At 40.0% G+C, this 17,175-nt stretch overlaps 1 protein-coding gene across 2 annotated transcripts in view; it reads right to left on the bottom strand.

The window, feature by feature from the left end:
- The window catches only part of PPP3CA (protein phosphatase 3 catalytic subunit alpha), a 253,942-nt gene that overhangs the window by 93,217 nt on the left and 143,550 nt on the right, over window positions 1-17,175 (bottom strand). For both annotated transcript variants that reach the window (XM_075860623.1, XM_075860622.1), the window contains exon 2: window positions 4,234-4,434. In XM_075860623.1, the coding sequence (XP_075716738.1) occupies window positions 4,234-4,434 (201 nt within the window). The remainder of the gene's footprint in view (window positions 1-4,233; window positions 4,435-17,175) is intronic.

Below are 17,175 nucleotides of genomic sequence, written 5' to 3'. Positions count from 1 at the left end.
TTTTTGGTACATACAGCTTTTTATTAAGTTTTTTGTAGAACCAAGGTGATCGCTGTTCCTGTCCGTTGAGCCCGCTCCATACATCACCCCCCACACCATGACATGCTATTAATTCGTGGTGCGCGAAGGGTTTAATGCGCAGCGGATGGTACAGAGTGAAAAATGTAAATTTTCCACTGCTATGCCAATTTAGTGCACTAGATGTTATGCCCAGTTTGTGCCACTGAAGACAAATACCTCATAAAATATTAATTGGGTTCTCCTGGGTATGGCGGTGCCATATCTGTGGACATAAAATGCTGTTTGGGAGAGAGCGGCATTTGGAGCGCAGATTTAGCGTGGTAGTAGTTCTGTTTGGGTTTTTACTTGTATTTCAGTTTATAATGTGGGGGCATATATAAGCTGTGCGGAGTACATCAGGGCATAATAATGGGGTAAATAAATAATAATCCGCAGAGATGTGGCTAGCATCGCACTGGTAAATGGTGCCCAATCTTATCTGCTTTTGGGACACTGCACATTTTGCATCATCATATTCTGGGAGCCAGAACTTTTTTATTTTTCACCATCGGAGCTGTGTAAGGGCTTATTTGTTGCGGGACAATCTGTCACTTTCATTGGTACCATTTTGGGGTGCATGCGTTTTTTTTTATCACTATTTATTCAATTTTTTGGCAAGCAAGGTGACCAAAAACCATCAATTCTGACAATGTTTTTTATTCTTTTTTTTTTTTACGGCGTTCACCCTGGGCAATTTTACTTTATTCTGCGGGTCGATACAATTACGGCGATACCATATGTATATAGTTTTATGTTTTGCAGTTTTTGCGCAATAAAATCACTGTTTTTTATAAAATAATTTATTTTTTGTGCCACCATATATTCTGAGAGCCATAACTTTTTTATTTTTCTGTCAAAAAAGCTGTGTAAGGGCCTGTTTTTTTGCGGGACGGGTTGGAGTTTTTATTGGTACTATTTTGGGGTACATGCGACTTTTTGATCACTTTTTATTGTATATTTTGGGAGGGGTGGTGACCAAAAAATAGTGTTTATGGCATTGTTTCTTACTTTTTTTTTTTTGCAGTGTTCACCGTGCAGCAAAAATAACATTATAGTTTTATAGTTTGGGTCATTACGAACGTGGTGATACCAAATATGTGTACTTTTTTTACTTTTTTAAAAGATTTATTATAGGAAAAAAAGCATTTTTTGTTTATGTAACTTATAACTTTTATTTTTAAACTTTCATAAAACATTTTTCATATCTTTTTTTTTTTTTTTTTTACTTGTCACACTATGGGACTACGAGACTTGCAGCTCCTTACCTAGTGTAATGTGTTCTAAGGGTATGTGCACACACACTAATTACGTCTGTAATTGACGGACGTATTTCGGCCGGAAGTCCCGGACCGAACACAGTGCAGGGAGCCGGGCTCCTAGCATCATACTTATGTACGACGCTAGGAGTCCCTGCCTCTCTGCAGGACAACTGTCCCGTACTGTAATCGTGTTTTCAGTACGGGACAGTAGTTCCACGGAGAGGCAGGGACTCCTAGCGTCGTACATAACTATGATGCTAGGAGCCCGGCTCCCTGCACTGAGTTCGGTCCACTACTTGCGGCCGAAATACGTCCGTCAATTACGGACTTAATTAGTGTGTGTGCACATACCCTAACTGTCATTGTGACTTGACAGTCACTCTGACAGGAAGCCTATGAAGACCAGACTCCGGCTGACGATCTGCTCTAAACGTCTTAAATTCTGCATCTAAGGGGTTAACTGCTGAAATCAGCGGCGATGGGACTCTGATCGGCAACAGGGAATGGAGGGCAGATACGCTGCACAGTTAACCGCCACTGCGGTGTAGCGCTGCACGGCGGTTAACTGTCAAAGTGCAGACGTAACTGCACATCAAGATGCGCGAAGTTACTGCACACCTTGACGTGCATTAATGGCAAGGTGCGGGAAGGGGTTAATGTGTCGCCACATTTATATGTATTTATCGAAAAAGATGTGTAAGGCCCCATGCACACGACCGTAAAAACGCCCGTAATTACGGGCCCATAGACTTCTATTGGCCACGGGTACCTCCCCGTATGCTTACGGGATTGACCGTGCCGTTGAAAAATATAGAACATGTCCTATTTCAGGCCGTAATTACGGCACGGGCAGGCCCATAGAAGTCTATGGTGCTCCCGTAATTACGGGTGACTACGTGTGCGCACCCGTAATTACGGGAGCGTTGTTAGGCGACGTCAGTGTATAGTCACTGTCCAGGGTGCTGAAAGAGTTAAACGATCGCCAGTAACTCTTTCAGCACCAGGGACAGTGACTGCCGATCACAATATAGATAAAGCTGTAAAAAAAAAAGAAAAGAAAAAAAGACGTTCAAACTTACCCAGAACTCCATGCTTCTTCCTCCAGTCCGGCCTCCTGGGATGACGTTACGGCCCATGTGACCGCTGCAGCCAATCACTGGCTGCAGCGGTCACATGGACTGCGCGTCATCCAGGGAGGTCGGGCTGGATGTCAAGAGAGGGACGCGTCACCAAGACAACGGCCGGGTAAGTATGAATTTCTTTTACTTTTATTACGGAAAGGGCTGCCCCTTCTCTTTATCCTGCACTGATAGAGAGAAGGGCTGCCGATTACTGCAGTGTAATTTTGCCTAGAAAACGTGCCCGTAAATACGGGTGACACGGGTCCGTAAATACTGGTGCAATACGGGTCGAATACGTGTGACCAAGGACCCGTATTTACACCAGTATTTAAGGATGGACAAAAATACGGTCGTGTGCATGGGGCCTAAGAGCTTGTTTTTTACGTGGGACGACTTGTAGTTTTTATTGGTACCATTTTGGGGTGCATATGACTTTCTGACCACTTTTTGTTCCTGTTTTTAAGAGAAGACATGAAGAGAAAACTATTTTGTGATTGTTTTGTAGGCTTTTCTTCGCGGGATAAATAACATTTTAATTTACGGGTCAATACTGATGTGGCAATACTAATTATGTATTTTTTTGTTCTTTCGTTTTTTTCAATAATAAAACTATGCATAAGGGAAAACATTTTTCACTAAGAATTAAAAAAAAAAAAAAAAGGTTTCTAAACATTTATTTTGACCGTGTTGTGGAGTTAATAGTCTAATTAGGCTTACAGGAGTGATTAAAAAAAACATATAACGTGACAATCAGAGAGCAAGTATGCTCTCTGATTGATAAGGTGGGTGATGACAGGAACAAAAGTTCATGTTACCCCCTTTCCTGGGGTCATCTGAAGCTATATAGGGGCACGAGAAAGATCAGATTTCCTGACCTGAACTGCTGTCAGCACGTCCTTCACTGCCTCCTCTGCTCTTCACACAGGCAGAAGAGAAAGCTGCACTTCAACCTGCTCTAGCTCGGGCAAGACAGTGGCTGGAGTCGCAATCCTCTTATTTTAAAGCCAAGATTCTACAGACTTTAGTAGGCTCCCTCTAAAGTCAGACTGCTAGCCCAAGCACTGCTCTGGATATTCTGTAGCGGGTTAAAGGGGTTGTCTCATGAAGTAAAACCCCTTATTAAATGAAAGCCGGTGTGGCATACAACTAATCACCATGTTACCACATTACATGGATGGGCCGTCCTGCTAGTGCAAATGCCGCTCTCAGTTCCGGCTCACGGAGCAGAGGACCAACCTCTATGACATCCATATGCCCTAATAGCTAAAATGGACAGGGGTTGTCTTAATGAAACAACCTCTGTAAATGTAACTACTATTCTGAAAGGTTGAAACAACCCTATCCTATCCCCTAGCAAATTCTAGCAATACAAAGATCTCTTCAAGGTGTGTGTCTAATTTTTTTGTATGCTCAAGGGTTGAACACTGGAACAAAAAGTAAATGGCTACACGTTAAAAAGATGTTCAAAGGCAGTGTCGAAGTTGTCCAAGGGTAGATGGAAAACGCTTTAAAGGAGTTATCCCATGAAAAACATCTATGTTATCTACAGATAGGTGATAAATGCATGGTCATTGTGGGCCCGACTGATCACTAGAACGGGGGTCCCAGATTCCCCATTCCTCCTCATTGCACAAACGCAGTTAGGAGTTGTAGTGAAGCATGCATGCTTCCAATACATCTAAAGTCTATGGGATAGAAACAACTGAGAACAACTATTCTGTGGATAGGTAATACATGTTTTTTTAAATGTGATAACCCCTTTTGGCACTTTTGTTCATATTCTTTTCACTTACCTGTGACGGGCGCATCAATGTCCAACAAATTTTTTTCCAAGCGAAGAATTGAAGCTCCTTCTGTTATTAATCGAAGAGCGACACTTTCCTCAAGTCTTCCCTCTTTCATTAAGTGAGCTTTTAATATGTCTACCCGAGGTTTGCCATCATTATCAAATACTTCTTTTGCTGTAAGCCTATGACTTGGCGGAAACGGTACAGCTAGAAGACAAAAACAAGAACAAGTACAATTTAGTCATCGTAAAGAATGTAGTTTTTGAAGGTACAATTGATTTAGGCTCTATTCAAATCTGCGTAGTGACTTTTGTTTATAATGGACTATGCCAAGAGCCTACAGTATTGATGGAGACCCATGCAATAATCACTTTTTCTGTCAAGACAGTATCTGCTTAATGGGGGATAGCTGAATGACACACTACAGCCTCTATTAATGTCTATGAGGCTCTATTCACACCATATTTGGTGCGTATGTCCGGCATATAAACTCAACTTATACATATATTCGGGCGGGATGAAAAGTTTAGTTCACATCGCTTCCAAATACAAGGGTATCCCAATTCATTTTTATTAATAGGAGACAATAACTGATGTACACAACTGTGAGGAATACAGTTGAATACATCAGGGCAATACGTCAGTTGATTATCCTGGCATATACGCCAGACATACACAACAGATGTGGTGTGAACAGAGCCTAAGCATACATAAAAACAGTCAGGAAGGTGTGGTCACTGGACTTTAGTCATTTCTTAAGAACATTGATCAACAAATGTTTAAGAGAAATACAATCCATATTGTAAAACAAATTGTGGTTCATTTATCATTAAGTGGGAACTGCTATAAAAACTGTAATTATTCATTGCCAAGTGCTTATGAATAATGATGCAAGTATATAGTTTGAGAATGTTTTCTGGCTGGAGGGTTGTGTAACTAGTTATACTGAGGAAGGTGACGCATTACCTTGCGACTTCAGCATTTCTAGCCATGTGAGAGGAGGAAGACCGTATTGCTTTTGAATCCTCGTAAAACATTACAGGAGCAGGGTGACCCACAACATTCTCAACTTCACCGAAATGACAAACCATCTACATGGTATCTCCTACCAACCCTGTACCACCAACCTCCTACCGACCACCGGTTGCAGTCGAAGTTAACGTGATATTTATAATGGGCCCTCACTGGTGGGCCTTTGTCCTAAGAGCCTGTATATCACAGATGGGAAATTAATTTTTCAAATATCAGAAAAGTGGTCTATGCTTTATAAATTAAGTCTTGTAGAGAGACAATGGTAGCTCACTGGAAACACAATACGAAGTATATATATATATATATATATATATATATATATATATATATATATATATATATATATATATATATATATATATATATATATATAAAAGAAACAAGGCAGGAAGCACTTTAGGCCGACTTTAAAATGTATCTCCAGACTCGTGGTTATGTGCACAAGGTGGTTAAGAAAATAATGTATAATGACAATAGAGAGTTGCTGCTGAATATCATCCGATGCTCAGCGAAAACACATAAGATGAGAGACTTGGGAAGCCAAGCATGTTTGATCTACCTGGTAAAGCCCTTGTAATCTATGTAAAATATTTCATGTAAACACCGGACGAAAGTTATTGGAGGATGTGCGCTTACGCATGTTCCTTTTAATAAAGGTTTCACATCTCATGAACAGCTGGAAGAACGATCTAGGGAGTTGAGGATGCATCACAGTACAGTTCGAGGTAATCCTTCTAATTCCCACTTCAAATGCCTGCCCGCATAATATTGAGACGTAAAATTGATGATGTCCTATCAACATAAGACCTGTGCTTAGAAGCGACCTTAGTTTTAATTGGACTGTCAAAGATCATGTCACCTGTAATTAGTCGTTTCTCTAATCTGATGTCCTCCAAGACGTAACTATTTGCTGTATACTACACTACTCATACTGCCGCAACAGATGTATTATGTATTCAAAAGATTATAGTCATCATGATCTGTTTATCCACATGGCAAGAAAACCACACTGTACATATCTTATCTGGGGAAGAAACACAGTTCACCTTGGTGCTTCACTTTTGCCAAGAGCAATAATATCAAGAACGCTTTATCTTGAGGAGACTATAAATGTGGTTTGGGTGTGTAATCCTAAACGATGTCAAAGTAACAGATCATATAGAGTAACGAAAGAGACAGCGGCACCAAGTTCTTCCAGTTCTGCACATTGTGAAAGTTTTGTCTGTTTACTTGGCAATAATTGTACTTCAATGAAAACCAGGCGGTACAGTAGTTGGCACTTCTCACTAGCTAGTTGCTTCCTTCGCTTTATCTGAACACACTATACTACATTGAACAATACAGCTTGTAATATATTGTATTTTAGGATTTTACCAAGGCCAGAAATGAGAGAATAAGTTATTAAGTAAATCAAAGGTAACATCCCCCATTAGGAGAAGAACCTTTCAGAAACTTACGACACTAGTATTAACTGCCATGGTTACCAATCCTAGCAAACCTTGGATTAGGCAGGGTTCTCCATCTATACGGCTCATACTATGTTACTGGTAGATTCAGAGTTAAAGTGCTATTCTCATATACACAAAAGGAGCTGCCTGCAACAGCCAAACCCAATTTCCCAACTACCAATGACAAGGAGAATAATACTCTTTAATAGCTACGTATAGCTGGACTAACCACAATTATGATTAAAATTATCACCAACCTAGATCGGACATACAAGTATGTAACCTGATTGAACAGGCATGTATATGTGTAACATAGAGATGTGTCGTCCCTAACCAGTTAAATTGTTTAACAAATAGTAGGTAGCAGTAAGTCCGATCAACGGCAGTGTCTAAAACATTAACAGCCCCCCCGACATGTTTCGCTAACAAGTAGCGTCTTCAGGGGCACACGGGGCTAATGGCGGCGCGGGGTAAATTAGATCCTGATATAGACACACACAATGACGTGTCTGAAGGTGTGTACGGCCGGATGGCCAATGGCATTGAGGGAGACAAGGACGTCTCTCAGCTGTGTTCAACCGACCAATGAACAACAGTGTAAGGTACCTCAATCAGAGACAGGTTGCGACGCATGCGCACAAGGATGAAAAACTGACTTGGTGTATTTAGACCGGCCGGGACCGCGACTTACCTAGTAAGTTGCTTGCGCCTGCGCAGATGTGGCAGACAGGGACTTAGTGCCAGAGGCTCGCTCTAACTAGCGATGCCTACTGTCATATATACTAGTGCCAATTGCCAACTATGTCATGCAAGCGGCATTCAATGAGTATGAATCCAGCAATAGTAAGGGCACACAAAGCAACTATATAAGAGGGACCTGCAGTCTATTAAGACATGCACAAAGTAATTAAGCCAGCGTCAATATAGACTGACTAGATCAAATAAGGGGAGGAGGAAGGTTAAGGGGAACTACAGACATCCCTCCTCATATAACCTTAACGTGCTCCCTGACAGGTAATTACCATATCGATGTTTACGTCACGGTCCGGGTTCTTAAACCCGATGCTGTGTCACAATAAAAGAAGGGAAGAAAAAAAATCATCCTTCTCAAATAGAGAATGTCTCCAAAATCCCTATTTTTGGGATATGCCATATTTACAAGAATCAGTACAGGATCAATGAACATATACACACTATGTCAGTGATAGCCAAACGCCTCCATTATGTGGTCGAAATCCTAATAGTTGTCACTACGTAGATCATTCTAACCATTTGATCAGAATGATTCTCACTTTGTTAGATTATTTTATTTTTTATTTGTATCATTTGGAAAAGTCCTCCACTTCACTGTGAAGACCATTATGGCAAAGGGGTAATGGTGGACTATGAGTATTTCCTATAAATATATACGTAATTCCACAGAGGTCCATAAATATGGACAATAATAACATCGGGAAAAACTCTCGATGCTCAACTGTAGAGCTAAAGAAACGCACTGAAGGTAAAACCCTCATTAAGACCTAAAGGAGACATGGTATTAAGTCGGTGAATCCACCTCGCTTCCTCTTGCAGAAGTTTCCGGTCCAAATTGCCCGCTCTGGGTCCCATTTTAACCTGGGCAATGCCCCAAAATTTAAGCAGCTTGGAGTTACCTCCGTGAAATTTTACAATGTGTCTAGAAAGAGTGGCATCCTCATTACAGGTTACCGCACTTATATGTCTAGACACACGTCTTCTCAATTCCTGAATGGTTTTACCCACATATAGCTTAGGACAGGGACACTTGGCAACATAGATCACTCCCTTACTTTGACAATTCATAAATTGTTCAATTCTATATAGCCTACCATCGACAGGATTATAAAAGTTTTTTACAGTCGGCATTAAGGGGCAAAAGGAACATTTGCCGCAAGAGTGGAAGCCCTTCAGGGGTGACTTGAGCCATGTCGATGTGGTATTAGATTGTTTAGAATAATGGCTATGAACCAAAAATTCCCGTAGGTTCTTACCCCTACGGTAAGTGACACTAGGGTTGGCCATTATGGCATCTTTAAGATCAGGGTCAGCCATGAGAATAGCCCAGTGTCTCTTTAGAATTTGGACAACCTGAGGAGAACAGGCATCAAAGGTGCCAATACATCGAATGACCCCAGATGACTTATCCCTAGCAATTTCGCCAGCACTCGACAATAAATCCCTCCTCTCAGAAGCCCTTGCTCTAGCGTATGCCCTATGCAGCCATTTTTTAGGATAGCCACGTGCTGTAAACTTGTTGAAAAGACCATCGCATTCTGTTTGAAAGGCTAGGTCGCTCGAGCAATTGCGTCTAGCCCTCAAGTATTGGCCAATTGGTATGCCTCTCTTGAGGGCAGAGGGGTGATAGCTCTGCCAATGCAGAAGGCTATTGGTCGCAGTAGCCTTACGGAAAACATCCGTTTGGACACCGCCACCAGGATCCAACGATATCTCGAGATCAAGAAAATTTACAGTATGATCATGAATTTCATATGTAAATTTCATGCCAATATCATTGGCATTGAGCATAGACATGAAGTCACTAAAAGTGTTGACATCCCCATCCCAAAGGATGAGAATGTCATCAATATATCTCCCCCAAAAAGAAATATGTGAGGTGAAGGAGGAGAAATCATCAGAAAAAACTATAGTGTCTTCCCACCACCCTAAGAAAAGGTTCGCATAAGTGGGTGCACAGACCGTACCCATCGCCGTCCCCTTTATTTGGTGATAATATTTATGATCAAAAATAAAATAATTGTGAGTAAGTAAAAAACGTAAAAGTGACAAAACAAATTTATTGTGACTTTGGAATTGAGTGCCTTTAGTGTTTAAAAAGTGTTTTATAGCAGTGAGTCCTAATTCATGCTGAATGTTAGTGTAAAGCGACTCCACGTCTATGCTCGCTATCATTGTGGTTGAAGTAACATTGATCTCATGGATCCTGGTGACGGTGTCCTTGGTGTCCCTAAGGTAAGAGGACAGAGAAGAGACAAATGGTATCAACATTTCATTGACATAGTGGCTAATGCCCTGTGTCAGACTGTCATTACCCGATACTATGGGTCTACCAGGGAGAGGAGAAGTTGCCTTGTGCACCTTTGGCAGCGCATAAAAGGTTGCCAAAGTTGGAGTGGAATTATAAAGGTATTTAAATTCGTCGGTAGTGATAAGGTTCTCATTCTTAGCACCATTAAGGAGAGAGTATAATTCGGCAAGATACTTGACCGTAGGGTTCGAATCTAGAATGACATAGGTGGTATTATCATCAAGTAATCTATGGACCATGCGGACATAGTCGGCATGGCCCATAATTACAATATTACCCCCCTTATCTGAGGGTTTGAGGACTAGATTATCATCTTTACACAAAGTGTCCAATGCCTGTCTCTCATCATTAGTAAGATTACCGAAAATACAAGATTTCTTGGTCTTAAGTTTTTTAAGGTCATTGCACACCATCCTAACAAAAGTATCGATATGGCTATACTGTGAGAATGGAGGTGTAAGCTTAGATTTAGGACGTAAGGTCGAAAGCGGTCCAACAACATCTGTCACACCGAATTCACTCTCATAGAGCAAACTTTCAAGATCCCTCAAGGTATTGCATTCTGTACGATCCTGAGAGGTTTTCTCAGATAAACTACCTTTGAAGTACTTATGTAGGGCCAATTTACGTGCAAAAAGGTTAATATCCTTAACCCATGTGAATTCATCGTAAGATGGAGTAGGAGTATATGACAGGCCCTTTTTAAGTAAACTTAGTTGGTGAGAGTCAAGCTGATATGAAGATAAATTTATTATTTGCATCTCATCGTCTCTTTCTGCCTGTGTAGTGAATTTCACGACTTCATTCCCCAGTTCAGGCTGGGTGGGCCTAAAAAAGGAAAAGCAGCTGGGGGACCAGTACATGATTTGTTTGCACTGTCCCCTCCATATATGCTTGGATTGGTACGAGAGGAATGAGGGGTAGACAGTATATTCACAGGGTTTATTAAAGATGAAGGAACTGGCATAGATGATGCAAAAGAGGAAATTGAGGTACTGGAGGGACATGTTGTAACACGGTTAGGAACGTTAGTTGTAAATTGTTTGGACACAGTCGGGGTTCTTTTAGAGAAACTTGGTCTGTTATTTTTTATCTTCCGTTTAGTACCAAGTCTTAGACTGTCAGCACTATTTCTAAGTTCCTCTGTGCCCGAAGTGTCTGACTCAGAAAAATCAGTAAAGTCAGTAAACACCGTATTCCGTTTGGGCTTGGAGTATGAGTTGGTTTTATAAGTATAAACCTGTCCAAGGTCGAAGTCTCTCCGATCACGAACGTATTTACGGTGTTTACGTTCCTTTACTTCTCCCTGTAGCTTTTCTATGTTCTTCTGTAACTTAATCTCAGAGATCCCAAATTCAGGGCATGAACTGAAAGCCTGTATGTCCACAATCTCCTTTTCAAGTTGTGCACTGACAGTACTATAGTTTTGTTTTTCAAACTCCAGTAGATACTGGAGCAAACGCATAGAACTGTCAGTAAGGAGTTCCTCCCAGCCCTTAACAAAGGCTGTGTTATCTCTATAGGAGTTCGGTGTGATGTTAATCCTCAAACCTCTATATATGATTTTTTGTTGCAAATAAGTTTCTAAACTCGCCACCTCCCAGCAGGATCTAATGTATTTCTGGTAGGTTTTTTGTAGGTCCCTGAATGCTGTTTGAACATCAAATTGTTGTAGGGGGATATTACCCACAGAGAAGACAATTGCCGCGTCTGCAGATAAGGTCTCCAGGTCTGGCTTTCTTGATAAAAAACCTGCCATACCAATTAAATTAGTAGCTAAATGAATAAACGTTCCTACTAGGAACAGGGTCAGACAGTAAGGGTAATTAACCCAGCAGTATTACAAAACAAACAAGGATGTGACCCCTGGTAGCTGGCGGGCACAATACATATATACACAAAAGGAGCTGCCTGCAACAGCCAAACCCAATTTCCCAACTACCAATGACAAGGAGAATAATACTCTTTAATAGCTACGTATAGCTGGACTAACCACAATTATGATTAAAATTATCACCAACCTAGATCGGACATACAAGTATGTAACCTGATTGAACAGGCATGTATATGTGTAACATAGAGATGTGTCGTCCCTAACCAGTTAAATTGTTTAACAAATAGTAGGTAGCAGTAAGTCCGATCAACGGCAGTGTCTAAAACATTAACAGCCCCCCCGACATGTTTCGCTAACAAGTAGCGTCTTCAGGGGCACACGGGGCTAATGGCGGCGCGGGGTAAATTAGATCCTGATATAGACACACACAATGACGTGTCTGAAGGTGTGTACGGCCGGATGGCCAATGGCATTGAGGGAGACAAGGACGTCTCTCAGCTGTGTTCAACCGACCAATGAACAACAGTGTAAGGTACCTCAATCAGAGACAGGTTGCGACGCATGCGCACAAGGATGAAAAACTGACTTGGTGTATTTAGACCGGCCGGGACCGCGACTTACCTAGTAAGTTGCTTGCGCCTGCGCAGATGTGGCAGACAGGGACTTAGTGCCAGAGGCTCGCTCTAACTAGCGATGCCTACTGTCATATATACTAGTGCCAATTGCCAACTATGTCATGCAAGCGGCATTCAATGAGTATGAATCCAGCAATAGTAAGGGCACACAAAGCAACTATATAAGAGGGACCTGCAGTCTATTAAGACATGCACAAAGTAATTAAGCCAGCGTCAATATAGACTGACTAGATCAAATAAGGGGAGGAGGAAGGTTAAGGGGAACTACAGACATCCCTCCTCATATAACCTTAACGTGCTCCCTGACAGGTAATTACCATATCGATGTTTACGTCACGGTCCGGGTTCTTAAACCCGATGCTGTGTCACAATAAAAGAAGGGAAGAAAAAAAATCATCCTTCTCAAATAGAGAATGTCTCCAAAATCCCTATTTTTGGGATATGCCATATTTACAAGAATCAGTACAGGATCAATGAACATATACACACTATGTCAGTGATAGCCAAACGCCTCCATTATGTGGTCGAAATCCTAATAGTTGTCACTACGTAGATCATTCTAACCATTTGATCAGAATGATTCTCACTTTGTTAGATTATTTTATTTTTTATTTGTATCATTTGGAAAAGTCCTCCACTTCACTGTGAAGACCATTATGGCAAAGGGGTAATGGTGGACTATGAGTATTTCCTATAAATATATACGTAATTCCACAGAGGTCCATAAATATGGACAATAATAACATCGGGAAAAACTCTCGATGCTCAACTGTAGAGCTAAAGAAACGCACTGAAGGTAAAACCCTCATTAAGACCTAAAGGAGACATGGTATTAAGTCGGTGAATCCACCTCGCTTCCTCTTGCAGAAGTTTCCGGTCCAAATTGCCCGCTCTGGGTCCCATTTTAACCTGGGCAATGCCCCAAAATTTAAGCAGCTTGGAGTTACCTCCGTGAAATTTTACAATGTGTCTAGAAAGAGTGGCATCCTCATTACAGGTTACCGCACTTATATGTCTAGACACACGTCTTCTCAATTCCTGAATGGTTTTACCCACATATAGCTTAGGACAGGGACACTTGGCAACATAGATCACTCCCTTACTTTGACAATTCATAAATTGTTCAATTCTATATAGCCTACCATCGACAGGATTCTAAAAGTTTTTTACAGTCGGCATTAAGGGGCAAAAGGAACATTTGCCGCAAGAGTGGAAGCCCTTCAGGGGTGACTTGAGCCATGTCGATGTGGTATTAGATTGTTTAGAATAATGGCTATGAACCAAAAATTCCCGTAGGTTCTTACCCCTACGGTAAGTGACACTAGGGTTGGCCATTATGGCATCTTTAAGATCAGGGTCAGCCATGAGAATAGCCCAGTGTCTCTTTAGAATTTGGACAACCTGAGGAGAACAGGCATCAAAGGTGCCAATACATCGAATGACCCCAGATGACTTATCCCTAGCAATTTCGCCAGCACTCGACAATAAATCCCTCCTCTCAGAAGCCCTTGCTCTAGCGTATGCCCTATGCAGCCATTTTCCAAGCCCAAACGGAATACGGTGTTTACTGACTTTACTGATTTTTCTGAGTCAGACACTTCGGGCACAGAGGAACTTAGAAATAGTGCTGACAGTCTAAGACTTGGTACTAAACGGAAGATAAAAAATAACAGACCAAGTTTCTCTAAAAGAACCCCGACTGTGTCCAAACAATTTACAACTAACGTTCCTAACCGTGTTACAACATGTCCCTCCAGTACCTCAATTTCCTCTTTTGCATCATCTATGCCAGTTCCTTCATCTTTAATAAACCCTGTGAATATACTGTCTACCCCTCATTCCTCTCGTATATATCAGATGGAGATATGGATTTATCGATATTAACCACGCATGACACCTCTAATGACCAACTATCTAATACTGTAATTAATACTGAAGACTTTAATGGGGAAATACTCTTCCTAGATAGCCCTGATCTGTCAAAAGTTATGACTACTATTGACAATACAAGAAAGGGTTCTACTATGTCAGTTCCATTTCTTACCCCGGCATTATGTGTCACACCTATAGGAGAGCGAAATCTCAGACCTGTAGAGAATATATCATCTCCCTCTTCCCCCTCTCCTTCCTCATCATCTTTTTTAGAGATACCACCTTGCCAAAATTCCCAACAGTTGGCTATAAGCGAATTTTTCCGCCCGAAAAAAAGAAAAAATCTTATAGAGGAACCAGGGGAGGCAAAAAGAAAAAGAGAGTAAAAGTCTCTTCGCCCCCCACCTCTGTGTTACCACTTGTATCAATTTTTAACCTTTCCGATTACATTTTAAACAAATCTGAAATTTCTCTCCTGGAAAAGGGTCTCGCTTTTTGCCCTACTTCTGGTATAAATGGGTTTGATGTATTTATTGATTTACATCGGTTCATTAGGAAATTAACATTAAAAAGATACTTCCAACTAACATCTTATAAATCACGGGTTGATAAAGACCAATCTGGTCTAGATAATATTCAACAGAATGAATCACCCCCTATCTTTAAACACACCAGTCTGAAAGCACCCTCAAAGTTCTATCCTGTAGCCCATCAGGGTAATTTTATCAATACTTTTTATCATCTAGTGGGTAGAGATTTGGAAGACGTAGAATCGCAATATCTTCCACATAAGAACAATTTATCTTATAGTGAAAAACAAGCTCTGAAGAACCTTAAAGCTAATACATCAATTGTAATAAGATCGGCAGACAAAGGTGGTGGCACAGTAATCCAGAATACGGTGGATTATTTTAATGAAGCTTCAAATATTCTATCGGACACAAATTATTATGTCTGTCTTGATTACAATCCCATCGAGAACATCATTAAAAATCTTAGATCACTGATAGATCAAGCTTTCTCAGATAGGGTTCTCAATAAGAATGAAAGGAAATACCTTACCCCACAAAACTCTAATCTACCATTTTATTACCACCTGCCGAAAATACACAAAGACCCCAACAATCCACCTGGTAGACCTATTATTTCTGGTATTCAGTCACCCACCTGTCATTTGTCTCATTATTTAGACCTGATTTTACAAAAATATGTCGTAAATCTGCCCAGTTTTTTGAAAGACTCAACGCAGCTCATTAATGAACTGCGTTTAGTTTCACCGAAAAATAATCCACTTCTGATTACTTTGGACGTGAGTGCACTATATAGCAATATTGAGCACTCTTTAGGAATAAGAACCCTCAAAAATATGTTTGAAAAAGACAAAGATCTCCAACCGATTCAAATAAAATTTTACCTTGAGAGTATGGAATTCATTTTAAAAAATAATATTTTTTCGTTCGATAATAATATATACCATCAAGTTAAGGGCACAGCGATGGGCACCAGAGTAGCACCGAGCTACGCTAATATTTTTATGGGGGCTTTTGAAGACTTATTTATATGGAATCACCCATGGGCTAGGAAACATATTCTCTTATACAAAAGATATATAGACGATTTGATTTTTATATGGAATGGCGACCTGAGAAGTGCCACCAATTTTTGTAATTCATTAAATGAAAACCTATGGGGTATCAATTTCACCTATAACATTCAAGAAAAAGAAATTGACTATCTGGATTTGACAATTACCTATTCAGGTGACAAGTTTTTAACATGCAATTTTTTTAAGAAAGTGGACATTAATAGTTACTTAAATTTTAACAGTGGCCACTACTCGAAATGGCTCAAAAATATTCCATATAGCCAATATAAGAGAATTAGGAAAAACTGTACCCTTAGGTGTGATTTTAAAAAACAAAGCAAAATATTATACAAACGTTTTAAAGATAAAGGGTATCCAGATACACTATTAACCGATGCATATAAGAAAACCTCTGCATTGTCCCAAGAAGACTGCTTAATAAAATATACCAACAATGTACTAGAATATGGCAATGTACCTAAAGAACAAAATGATGAGAAGAATCGAGATGATTTCGGTTTTAATTTTATTACACAATATAATACAGCGAATAAGAAAATAGGAGAGATATTAAAAAGGCATTGGCATATATTACAAAATGACCCGTTTTTACAAAAAACCTTACCTCCAAAACCACATGTAACGTTCAAAAGAGCTAGAACAATAAAAAATATTCTTGCTCCAAGTCGGGTGAATCTGTCTTTTTTAAAAGACTCATCCCAAAAAATACAACTATACGACCCACTATTAGAAAAGGGGAGCTTTAAATGTGGACAAAATAGATGTCTTTGTTGTAAATCAATTACGGACAAAACATATACTTTTAGATCACACCAAACAGAAAAATTATTTAACATTGAAACGAAGCTAAACTGTCGATCTAGCTTTGTGATCTATCTTATAAACTGTATATGTGGTATTCAATATGTAGGAAGGACAATTCAGCCCCTACATTGTAGATTGAATAAACATAGGTTTAATTGTAAAAATAAATTTTTGCTCCATAGTGTCTCTAGACATTGTACTATAGCACATGAGGGAAATTTTGCATGTTTTACTATCACCCCAATCGACCAGATCTCAGTAAGTTACCCTGACCGTTTTAACGTTCTTTGTAAAAAAGAAATATTTTGGATTTATAAATTAAAAACACTGAAACCGGCAGGTCTGAACGAACTCAATGAGACCATTATTTAATGCAGTTTTTTGGCTCCATATATAATGTATGTAGACATGAAATGGGATCTTTCCAAATATCTTTATAAATTTCATAATACTTTCCTCTATGTCTAGATATGTATTCTTTTAGGTGCTTATATGTTCTCATCCAGCGTATATATAGAGTATCTTATTCATATCCCCTTTTTGGATGGTCTTTGTCCGTGATTTTAAGAGAGCTGTTTCTAGTCATTTTTCCTATTGATTAGACCTTAGTTATTCAGATTGTTACAATATATTTTTCTATCCACAAATTAAAA

Source organism: Rhinoderma darwinii, chromosome 1 (assembly GCF_050947455.1).
Source record: "Rhinoderma darwinii isolate aRhiDar2 chromosome 1, aRhiDar2.hap1, whole genome shotgun sequence".
Classification (NCBI taxonomy): Eukaryota; Metazoa; Chordata; class Amphibia; order Anura; family Rhinodermatidae; genus Rhinoderma; species Rhinoderma darwinii.
The sequence above is the reverse complement of the archived record's forward strand: the minus strand, read 5'-3'. Positions and strand labels throughout refer to the sequence as shown.